This window comes from Lipotes vexillifer, unplaced genomic scaffold (genome assembly GCF_000442215.2).
Source record: "Lipotes vexillifer unplaced genomic scaffold, Lipotes_vexillifer_v1.1 scaffold459, whole genome shotgun sequence".
In the NCBI taxonomy this organism is placed as follows: Eukaryota; Metazoa; Chordata; class Mammalia; order Artiodactyla; family Lipotidae; genus Lipotes; species Lipotes vexillifer.
In genome coordinates, this window is record NW_006769874.1 from 2,141,556 (window position 1) to 2,153,823 (window position 12,268).

A 12,268-nucleotide genomic window follows, 5' to 3' on the forward strand; every position below is an offset into this window, starting at 1 on the left:
TTTTTTTTTTTTTTTTTTTTTTTTTTTGCGGTACGCGGGCCTCTCACTGCTGTGGCCTCTCGCATTGAGGAGCACAGGTTCCGGACGCGCAGGCTCAGCGTCCATGGCTCACGGGCCCAGCCGCTCCGCAGCATGTGGGATCCTCCCGGACCGGGGCACGAACCCGCGTCCCCTGCATCGGCAGGCGGGACTCCCAACCACTGCGCCACCAGGGAATCCCAAAGTCTCTGTTCTTGATTTGCTTCTGGCGATCTGTGCCCTGGGATCCAGGCCACATCCCGTCTCATTCCTGGGCGTTTCCGGTCTTCTCAGATGGTCTCTTTGAGGAGCGTTTTCACACCCCACACCAGATTCAGCAGGCCCTCCCATAGGGCTCTCGGACACTCTGTTCTGCCTCGTGTGACCTGGTGATCGTGCATCGTCCTGCACCACACGATAGTTATTCGTTGGCCTAGATGCTGTCGTGATGCTTTGTGGTGCTGTGTTTACTGCTCTCCGGAGCTTAAGCTCTGTGAGGACAGGACCGCCTTTGAACCCTACCCCACGCCCCTCCTGGAGTCCAGGAAGAAGCCTGGCAGCGGGCTGCCCCTCAACACTTACTGAGCAAGTTCAGCTCAAGCTGGACCTGACTTTTGATCTACCTAGAAATACAGCGTCCTTGAAGAGTGTGGAAAAGAGGCAGACAATTAACATACTGCAGGAGAGCGTTTGGAAAACATGCACGATTGGCTTTTGTTAGTTCCAGCAGACGAATGAATGAGTGAATGAATTGATGAGTGAGAGAATGAATGAGCGAATGAATGAGTGAGGGAATGAATGAATGGGTGAATGAGTGAATGAATGGGTGAATGAGTGAACGAATGAGTGAGTGAATGAATGAGTGAGTGGCTGTGTCTCCGGGGGAGAACTCGGGGCAGCAGCTGTGTTTCACTCAAACATCTCAGCTTCAGGCTCGAGGCTCTAAAACACCATCTCCATGTTTGTGTCATAGGTGCGGGTTCTCTGTTCCACTAAAAAGTAGGGAACTCTTTCCTGAAATCTGCGAAAGCTCAGGCTCTAAAGTGGAGAAGTTGCCATTCAAAGCAGGTGTGTTTATAACCGTGTCCCCGGTGTCCCCACCTTCCCCCCGTGGTACAAGATCACTTACTCTCTCAAACCCCGCAGACTCACCCATGCCCCAGACGCCCTCACGGTTCTAACCCATCTCACCCCCAGTGTATGAGCCTCGTCCTCGCGTCACGCTAACACACTTACTTGGAAGCTCCATTCATTTTCCGGTGGCTCATTATTTAGAAGGTTCTTGCTTTGGGAAATCTTACAGCTGCCGGATTACGTAATTCGGAAGTGTTTTTCTTGATGTTAACCCATACCATGTGTTATTCCATATTCTAATCAGATATCAATATCACAGTGAGGAAATTCATCCGTATTAAGTGTTTTAACCCTTTTCTTACATATTTTCATTTTGTTCCCGCTTTTCCTCTGGCTTAAACCCATGCATTTATTAAGCAGAAGACGGATCACATCTTTAATCCGTTTGCACTTGACCTACTGTTTCTACTGCAGGAGTCGCATGACCTCCAGGCAGGCACTGCACATGCACCCCCTTAGCTTCCTTCTGCCCCTCCCCCACAAGGCACCTGTGCAGACAGCCCTGCTTCCTGAAAGCAAAGGAGAGGGGCCCTGGGACCCTGAGGTCGTTGTTTTAATAGTGTTGTTCAAGGTGTAATTGATTTCCTTCTAAATTTGACAAAGTGCCTTTTATCTGAGCTAGTTTGAAGACTCTCAACCAAGTTCTTTAGTGAACACTAAATTCTTTAGAATAGGACTATTTTATATTCCCTCCAGGGCTTTGTTTAGCAAAGAATCCAGCTCCCTTAAAAGCTCATTTTCCTCTGTACACTGTCTCCCCTGGAATTTAATTGCTGTTAAAAACGGGGAGGGGGAGAAACATGCAGGAAGTGTGAATTCCCTCATTTCTGAGAAGGAACAGTTCCATTGTGTGTTCTACACCATTAAATTATTGAGAATAATGGTCAAATTCCAAGCGCGTGAATGCTCAGCTTTTTAAAAAAATAAAAAATAGAGGCTGGCTCTCTACATTGAGAGAAAAAGATAATTACGACGGCTTTCCCTAAGTCATCCGCATTTCCTCACTTGGGGTTTCAGGAAATACAAATAGACCACCTCTTAAACACAAAAATTAGCAGGATTTAGGTTATTTCAGGTTTTCATCTAAAATTGAAGGGAGCAGCTTCTGGGCGGGCTCCTGCGTGCACTGGGCCTGCGAAGGTCCCGAGATGTTTCACCGTCAAGTTTGCTCCCCTGGTGGCCTCTGTCTCTGCCTCTCTATCTTTCTTTCTCTTGCACAAAACCGCTCTGTTCCAGGCCAGCTGTGATTCATAAGAACAAGTCTACGAAAACTCTAATGCTTGTGAGGAGAGGAACGAGGTGAGGCAGTGACTTTGTAAGAGGAGCCGTGTTTCGCGCGGATGGAGTTCCTCAGGTGCGGTGCTCTGGGCGCTCCTGTCTCCTGGGAGCTGCCGCTGCCTGGGGTGCGCCATGGTGGCTGGAGAGTTGATTCTCATGAGTCAGTTTCGGGGAAAGAGAAACAAGGGGTTGAAACCCCTCGGTGACAGAATTCAATCAAATGTGCTTATGGGCTTGCTTTACCCATTTTTAGTAAAAGAACACTTTTGTCGTTGTTGCGAAATCTTGGCAAGGTAGTGATCTGTTTTCACTTGCCTCTTGGTTAAAATAAGCACAGATCCTTTTAGCAAGTGAATTTCTTCTCAGGAAAACTGAGAGCCTGCAACGTGTCTCTCCTGTGTCCGGGGCCCCCTGAACAAAGAGCCGTCCCCCTCCAGGCACTCATGACCTGCCTCCTGGCTGGAGCCTTTCTCCAGAAATCCGGGAAATGGCCAGGGACCTCAGCTCCCAACCAAACACGCCGAGGGATTGTCCCTCACACCCTCCCTGCCACGGTGCACTCGCAGCCCTTCCTCCCCAGGACCCCAGGTGGGGCTGTGAGGACCCCGCCTGGACCCCGGGAGCGATGTGGCTCCCTGGACAGCCGTCCCCCCATGGGGCCTTCCTTCCCCTGTGGCTTCATCTCAGCTTCAGCTTCGGTAGATCTTTACACATCGCCAGCTAGGACCCTCAGAGACGCAAGGGGAGAGTGTGGGTATCCTTTTAAGGAGCGAAGCGCCCTGAGTTTGAGAGTATCCTTGCTGTCTCTTCCTGACGAGGGGACACGTTGATGAGTCCCTGCAATTTTGCTAAGTCCATTCCCTCTCTTCCTCCAGCTCAGACTGGGACAGGGGAGGGGGTTGCTGTGAGTAGAGCTGTCTCTGCCCCTGTAAATATTACCGGGGCAAACATGCCAAATAAACCTGTTCAGATATACACGGAGCCCAGGGCTCTACACACTGCTATGGAGTATTGAGTAGTAACCGCGGCCCGGGGTTTTCTCTCTTTCCTTTAAAAAATCGCTCGGGCTCCATAAAGCAGAGCAAACACCTGTGAAGGGCAGGTGACATTCCAGTGACCAAAGGCTCGTGATGGCTCCACTTCCCAGAGCTTGAAGCTTTATTGGATTCATCTTTGTGTTTGTTGCTTCGTCCGGGTTGAGGAGGCCTACACAGGACAGAGGGTGGGACGCACGGGGGGTTGGGAAGCCCGGGGGGTGGGCAGGGCGCGCCATCAGCGGTCCAAGGAGGGCAGGCGTGGGAGCAGGTGGCCGGATCTAAGCCCCACTGGGAGATGCTGTGAGCTCTGAAGCCCTGTGTCCGGGCCGTCAGAGGATGGGGACCCCAGAGCGGTCAATGGGGACTGCACGGAGGGGCCCCTGGGGCAGGGGCTCCGTGTTCACACCACCCCAGCAGCCCTGGGTCCTGGGACGGAGGTGAGATTGTGTGGAACTGTCCAACAGGGAGAGACTGCCCCCCAATTCCAGGCCGGCAGGGCACTCCCGATGCCCGCGACTTCCAAGGTGACGGCAAAACCTGGTGAATGCAGGAGTCAACCAGGCACTGAATTTACAAACTCAAAGAAACACATTGCTATTCAGACTATTAAAGGTACGCAGAACATGTGCACCCCCGTGCAGACCTGGACGGCGTCCCAGGCCAGTGGTGGAGCCTTCAGGGGTTCAGCCACCAAGTTACCAGTTATCCAGATGTGTGAAACGGATGGAGGTTGGAGTTTTCAGAGCCTCCCACCATGTGTCTGGGACATCCCCAGGCACTAAGTGGCCTTAGATAGCCTTATGCTTTCCATCGAACACTCTTTGAGATGTCTGGCTTCTTTTTTCTTTGCTCCTCCAAGTTTTTGAGAGTCGACCAAGACAAGGACAAGGACTGCAGTTTGGACTGCGGGGGTCCCGCCCAGAAACCCCTATGCGCCTCGGACGGGAGGACCTTCCTGTCTCGCTGTGAATTTCAGCGCGCCAAGTGCAAAGACCCCCGGCTAGAGATTGCTTACCGTGGCAACTGCAAAGGTAAGTTGCTTTCGATCATTTATTCAGGAAATCAGTCACTGAAATGTACACCCATGTGCTTTATTTTCATTCGGCTAAGGTTTTCTATGTAAAATGGCAAGGGTTTATGTTCAGAGCAAGTAGCGAGAAGAGTCATTTCTGAATCATTTGTTTTTCTTGTTGAATGCTCTCTTTTCTTAGAATGTTTTATGACATCATGACACAAATTTATCCAAGGGTTTCACAGAGTGTTTCCAAAGTCTCTTAAAATTATTCTCACCGAAGTTTTTTTTTTTTGGCTCTTCCAACTCCGTCTCATTTCACCTTTTAGCCTGTGGGGAGTGTATAATAGCACCTGTGCCATTTTCAGTGATTTTTTTTGGGGGGGGGTGCTGATTTCACACTTGTAATTTTCAATTTTCCTGATCTAAGAAGCAGATTTGGAGTTAACAAGCAGGCTTAGAGCAAAACATTGAAACGCTTCCCACGTTAATGAAGGGTTTGACTCAGCAAAACAGGCTGATGTTTCAAGCACAAATAGAGTCAATTTCAGAAAGAGATTTAACCTTCTTTTTCTTATTATCTAGGAAAAAAAGCCACACAGGCCAAAACACCCTTGAGACAGTGTTCTGCGGTGTTTAGCTGTTAGCGCCAACAATCTGCCCAAAGAAAGAAGAGCTACTGTCTCAACTCCGTGCTTGGCCAGGTTTTGAGTAATTTGCTCTTCCTTTCATAAGGCGACACATCCTAGGTGAACAGGTTGGAGCCACTGCTCTACGTGACAAAGACAGTTTTGCCGGTCCTTGGACGTGGGCACCACTCCTGCTGACACCCCGCAGGACACTCTGCCCACAGGCGTCGGGGCAGCCCAGCACTCACCTTCCACGCGCGTCTGATTTGTGTGCCCTAAACACGTCCCTTGGAGAAAAGTTTGGATGTAACTTTATGCCTTGATTGTTGTTACACACCTCGGGTATCTGTGCTGAGAAATGAGAAGTGACCTAAGAATGAATTCAAATATCAGGTGATCTACCTTTTAGAGAACCTTCTAGAAACAATGGCCTGTGCTGACTTAGCTTGTGAGAACAGGTGCTGTGGCGGTGGCAGTAAAGTTTGAGTTTTACGATCCACTTTGGTGCCCTGTTCCTTTAGAGAACCCCCATCAAATGTCGTTTAGGAGGATAATTCCCATCAAACACTCTGTCAGAGGACGATGAGAAAGCCGCCATATTAAGCCTCTGTGTTGGCCACAGTCTCCATGGGCGTCTGTGGTGGGTTCATTAGACAGAGGCCAGAGGCCGTCCATCTGTCTGGGTGGACATGGACACCAGAGGCCTCTGTGTCCCACAGTTGAGGTCGCTCTCCCGAGCCTCCCACTTTGAGCTCTGCGGAGCCCATGGTGGGTTGCTTTTGCACAGGGACGGTAAATTGGAATTAAGCGCAGATGGCCTTTTGGTGATGTCATTGTTAGCTTATTTGTGTTTGGATCCAGCCTAATTTTTTTCTGGATAACTCCCTTGGTTGGGATTCTCACACCTCACTGAAGAAATTTCATACCATAAATTTGTGACACAAGAAGTGTGATAAGGGACGGGACTTCCCTGGCGTTCCAGTGGTTGGCACTTCACCTTCCAATGCAGGGGGTGCAGGTTCCATCCCTGGTTGGGGAGCTGGGGTCCCACATGCCTCGTGGCCAAAAAACCAAGGCATAGGCCAGAAACAATATTGTAACAAATTCACAAAAAGACTTTAAAAATGGTCCACATCCAAAAAAAAAAAAAATCTTTAAAAAATGTGATAAGAAGTAGGTAAAAACAAAACTTATTTCCTAAAAACAAGTTTAGTTTAAGTCAAAAGGATTAAAATAAAAAGAATGCGAAGGTACCTGTAAACTTCGAGGTCAAGGTTATCTGGTGCTTCGGTTGCCAAGGGTAGCAAATATTAAAGTTACTTTAAAGAGACATTGTTAGTTGTGCAACATAGTTTGAGATAACTGGGCATCAGGAACCTCTGACACTGTAGATCTGGGGGAGTTGGAGCTCTGAAGCGTCTGCTTTCAGCCCTCTCCTGTGGGTGATCTGAGTCTGGTCCACGCTGGGGCTGCCCGGAGAAGGGCTTCCCGGTCTGCAGACCGTCTTTTCCCACAGACGCAGCCTTTCCCTGGAGCCGAGCTCTGAACGGGAGCGGACCCTCCTCAGACAGGAGCGGCTCCTTCATTCCGGCTGATTTACTTTGCCAGTCGTTTCCCCACCCTGACCCGCTGTGTCCAGCATTTAACACCCCCCAGCCTGCCCCGGGACCACGTGGCAGGAAGGGTTCACGGTGAATGGGAGGGGACCCTGGTGCTGATGGACCAGAGACAGGTGTGCTGGCTCCCCGGGCAGGTGCTGCTGTTACATCCCTCTGTCCCCAAGGGTACAACCACTGCCAATTCCGCACCACACCCAGGTCGAGAGCTTTCTGCTGTGAAGGTGAGAGCGGAAGAAAGAGATTGAAATGGCGCTTCCACTGCACGGAATACGGATATTCATCCGCATTTGCTCTAAATTATTCCTGGTTTTGAAATCGGCTGGTGTATTGTAGTATCAACTTGGCGAGTGTGAAGCTGCATTTTTTAAATTTTTTTTTTTTTTTTTTTTTTTTACGGTACGCGGGCCTCTCAGTGCCGTGGCCTCTCCCGTTGCGGAGCACAGGCTCCGGACGCGCAGGCCCAGCGGCCATGGCTCACGGGCCCAGCCGCTCCGCGGCACGTGGGATCCTCCCGGACCGGGGCACGAAGTCGGCAGGCGGACTCTCAACCACTGCGCCACCAGGGAAGCCCTGCTCTTAACTATTGACCTTGAACAGAAGTGCACTGGTTTACACTGATGGATTTTTCTCATATTTTCTTAGAAATTTGTGGAGTTTGTGTTTTTAGAACTCAGCAAACACATTAATATTTTTCTTTTGATCTGAGACCATTGGGCCTGTCTTTCTTTTCAAGAAAAATCTCTGACATAGAATAAAAAAGCCAAAAAAAAAAAAAAAAAGGGAGAAGACGAGGAGGAAGGAAAGTCTAGAAGCCGGTGTGGCTCTTGGATCTATTTTGAGATTTCTGGAAACAGAATTATAAAGGATATCTGACAGAGACAACTTCCTGGAGATTTCCGAGACCAGGGCCTTTTTAGTGACCAGTGAATAAGAAAAGGAACATTGTTACAAAGTGCTTCCTGATACCTGTCGTCCCCTTTCTCATTTGCTGCCGGAGTCTTACGGTCACCGTCCTGCTCGTCATTGCAGAGCGACCCCCTGGCAGAGTTAGGCTCTCTGTGGGTCGCAGCGTGGCCGGCATACGAGCGCGCAGGGGTCCACAATGTCGAGGAGACAGACCCCTGCCCCTCGACGGGGGTTATTATTAATATCGCAGTTATGGCGAGTTTCCAGAGCCCTTGTTCTCTCCCTGTGAAAACCCTGGGCTTTCACTCTGGCCACATAGTGACCACTGGCCCAGAAGCCTCAGTGTGCCTTACGGGCCCTCTCTCCCTGCTGGGCTGCTGTGACCAGGCGTTACCTTAGCGCTCTCTGGGCAGGCCTGGCCCTCAGGACCGCGTGACCGTCCTCTTCCTGTGTGTGACCCAGGCCACTTGCAGGGGGCACATCCTGCTGACCTGGACTCGGTGTGCACTCCACTGAGTCCTGCAGGGAGAGAGCTCAGGCTCCCAGCACTGCATTTCTGGAAGTTCCGAGGAAGGCGTAAACCACACATGTGGTCAGTGGGGCTGTCGCCCCTGAAAGTACCGAGGTTTTCACGCAGAATTTCTGCGAGGCCGGAGGGTGCTTGTCACCTCCAGTCGGTACAGTAACGCCCTCTCTGAAGTGCTCTGCGTACTTTAATTTTATTGAAACACATGATGTGAAACCTAACAGCGGTGGTGCCCGCAGCCCAGCAGCAGTACCTCTGATGCTACTGGCATGGCCAGGCAGGCAGCCGGCTGTGGATCTCCACGTGGGGCAGAGATGGGGTCGGGAGGGCGAGGTCCTGGCCTCTGCACCTCGCAAGCTCCCAGGGGTCGGGGGACCATGGAACCAGCGCTAAGGGGCCAGGCCAGCAGGGCTCCACCTGCCTCTGAAACAGGGCGGTCGGGTCAGATGAACACGAGGAATTCCTTCCCTCCGAAGAGTCTTCTGATCATAAACGTGTGCTCCTCCCAAAGCCTTTCCTCATACTTGGAGAGCCAGGAAGTGGGCTGGAAGCTTCATCACTAGCCGTTTTCCTCAGGCTTCGGATGACACTGCCTTTGAAGGAGGCAGAGCATCTGGATGCTCCCACGTAGCGTCACCTGGAGGCTTTGTTAACCCACAGCGGCGCCGAGGGCCAGGGTGCAGCTTGGTTGCTGAAAATCAGTTAACCTGCCATCATTTTCTTCAATGAAACAGGTATTTCCACGAGAGGAGTCTATGCAGGGTGTGTGGCACGTGTGCATAGGTACACGTGCATGTGTGTGTGTGGGCACGCACCTGCGTGTATGGGTGTGTATGTGTGTCTCGTGCCTGTACCTATGTACACGTGCGCGTGCGCCCGTGTCTTCTGCCTGGTTCTCTCGGGGGTCTGTGTCCCTGCTTCCTGCTGTGTCTCATCAGACCCCTTTTGGCCACAGGCAGGCTCGGAAGTGCCCTTTACATGTGTGGTTCCAGGACGTTTTAATCTTGCTGGTGCTTGTCCCTTGCAGAAACCCTACCCCAGTCTTGTTGACCTTAACTCCTTCGTGCTGTTCTACCAGGTCTGATGTTAGAAGCGCCCTCGTTATAGACTGAAGCAGACACAATGAGAGGTAGCCCATTGCTCTCACCTTCAAGCCAGCGTCAGGAACACGACAGAACTTTTTGAAATGTTCGTGAAAAAAATCTTTTCTCTGTTTGCTTTAGCAACCCTGTATCCTCCAAGGTTAGTTCATCAGAGGAGCTGGGGCAAGCACAGTGTGGCCTCAGTCAGTCTGCCCTGTGAAGGTTTGTAGCCAGACTTCACGCAAAAGGACACTGGGATCGCTTGCACGGGGACCTGGGCTGATGCGTTGATGACTGTGGTGATCAGTCATCATAGAGCTGCTTCTGATCAGTTGTTTCCCGGATAAATGTTGTAAAAAACGTTGGAATACTTTTATATATTCTTGCAGTCATTTGCACTTTATCTTACTCTTTTTCCTTTAGACTTGGCCACCCCAATTATGTACCCTGGCTTTTCCTATTCTAATTTGTTTCTGTCTTGATGCGTTTACGACGATAATACTTAGATGAAAACTCAGTTTCTTTCTCCTCGGCTCTAAGATGCTCCCTCTGGTCAAGGGACAGTTTGGACACTTGCCGTGGCTCTGCCCGAGCTGGGCGGCTGCAGGTGGGTGGACGGGGAGCCTTCCTTGGAGTCCTGCTGGTCCTTTATCAGAGCACAGCCTTCTGTATCATTTATGCCAAGAACACTGCAGCACAGAATTCCTCATTTTCCTCGGAGGCTGCCCTTCAAAATTACGGGTGGGTACAATATTCCAACTTTTGAAACACAGGGTCTGCCTTCATTCGATGCCAATAAAACTAAAGGCCTGTCACCCTCGGGCTATCGTTTCTGCGGCCACTACCAAGGGAGAGCTGGCTTCCTCGTCAGCTTTGTTTGTTCTGACCCCAGCCTTGTCCGAGCAGCCCCCGTGCTGGCCACAGGGACCCAGCGGTGAGAACTGTGTCCCCAGAGAGTTGACACCACCGTGCTCAAAACCATCACCATGTAGTCGCCCTGCTAGGTCCAGGGTCAGTAGGTCTGTTGACCCGAAAAATACCCAGTGTAGCCTTTCATTGTACATTTCATAAATGGGACTCTGAAATAATTCCATATCCCCAAGGGTTTCTGCCTCAGTAAGGAGCTTGCTGAGCGGCTCAGCCTCTGGGTTGAGGACTCACACAGGAAGAGTTAAAGGACACGCGATCCACTTTCTTCTGGGTAATGTTTCCGTGTCATCCTGTGTGTGATGGACAGAGGACCCCACAAGAAGAGCTCCCGGGCTCAGGGGCGGTGAGGGTCAGGACCGCCTGTAAACATCAGTGCTCCATGACCTTGTTCTGGCTGGGCCTCCTCGGGTCCTTTTAACTCCCCTTCTCCAAAATTCTTCTGCATAAAACGTGCAGCAGATCTGTCTCTTCCCATAATTGCTTAAACCTGTTGTGAGTGATTTTAGCAAAGTAGGAAGTGATTTGCTTCCTGTTTAAATGAAAACCATCATTAGAAACAACCACTCTAAAACATGGCCGTTTATTTCTAGTTTAGAGCAAGCAGTGCATCTCGATAGTTTCCGTGACTGACGTATCTTGACGCATAGACACGTTTTGTGATCCCCTTGGAAGAGGAATCTCTTTCACTTTGCAGTTGAGAGAAAACAATTAACAACTAGGTAAATAAATTGCTTACAGAACTCTTTATTACTAACAAAGAACTCATCCAAAATTTTGTATTAAAAACCTGTTGTTAGCGATGCCTTGCTAAACACAGGGAAGAAATCATTTGTAAAGTCTCTGCCCTTTCAGATAACAAAAACTTTCTAAAAAATATGATCAAATTTGCATCAAAGCAAAAGTTTTTCTTTGGTCTAGTAAAATGATTGAAGTCCTTGATTAGAAGGAGCTTAATGCTTTGATTTAATTAAAATATTATAATTTTCAGTTAAGCTGGATTTTCCTATGAGGTAAAAACTGATCATAGTTTAAAAATTACTATGAACCAAAAAGTTATGTGACACCACTTCATACCCACTAGGATGGCTATATCACAATTAAAAATGAAAAACACAGGGCTTCCCTGGTGGCGCAGTGGTTGGGAGTCCGCCTGCTGATGCAGGGGACACAGGTTCGTGCCCCGGTCCGGGAGGATCCCACATGCAGCGGAGCGGCTGGGCCCGTGAGCCATGGCCGCTGAGCCTGTGCGTCGGGAGCCTGTGCTCCGAAATGGGAGAGGCCACAACAGTGAGAGGCCCGCGTACCGCAAAAAAAAAAAAAAATGAAAAACACAGAAAATAAGTATTGGTGAGAATGTGGATACATTGGAACGCTTGTCCATTCTGGGGCAGGAGTGTAAAATGGTTCATACACTGTGAAAAACAGTTTGGTGTTTTCTCTATAAATTGAACACAGAATTATCATAGGACCGAGAAATTCCCCTCCAGGTATATATATCCATAAGACTTGAAAACAGAGGTTCAAACAAAAGTTTGTACGTGAGTGCCCAGAACAGCATTACTCATAATCACCAAAAGGTGGAAACAGCCCAGATGTCCATCAGTACTAGAGAAGATACACACACTGCGGTGTGTCCGCACGATGGACATTCTTCAGCCCTAAGAAGGAATGAAATGCTGGCACGGGTAATGCCGTGAATGGACATTGAAAACACACTGTCACACACTTTGATTCCATTTATATGAAATTTCCAAAATAGGCAAATCCATAGGGATGGAGAGCAGAGTGCTTTCGCCGGGGGAGGGAGGGCGATCGGCTTCCCTGTGGAGATGAGAATGTCCTGGAACCAGATAGAAGTGGTGGTTACACAACATTTTGGATGCACTAAACACCACTGAATTGTACACTTTAAAATGGTTAAAATGACGAATTTTATGTTTTGTGTAGTGGTCCCACAGTAAGGACAAATTATCGAGCTCATGTTTTGAGGATTTAATTCTCAAACAGTTAAAAATGAAGTGTCCAGAGTAAAATCTCAACAAGGCCCCTGAACAGTTAAGCACCTGCTTAATTTTTTTTTTTTTTTTTTTTTTTTTT

General features: G+C 49.4%; 1 protein-coding gene across 2 annotated transcripts in view; it reads left to right on the plus strand.

Annotated features, from left to right (window-relative positions):
* SMOC2 (SPARC related modular calcium binding 2) overlaps positions 1 to 12,268 on the plus strand; it is a 155,702-nt gene that overhangs the window by 41,302 nt on the left and 102,132 nt on the right. For both annotated transcript variants that reach the window (XM_007445919.1, XM_007445920.1), the window contains exon 2: positions 4,327 to 4,498. In XM_007445919.1, the coding sequence (XP_007445981.1) occupies positions 4,327 to 4,498 (172 nt within the window). The remainder of the gene's footprint in view (positions 1 to 4,326; positions 4,499 to 12,268) is intronic.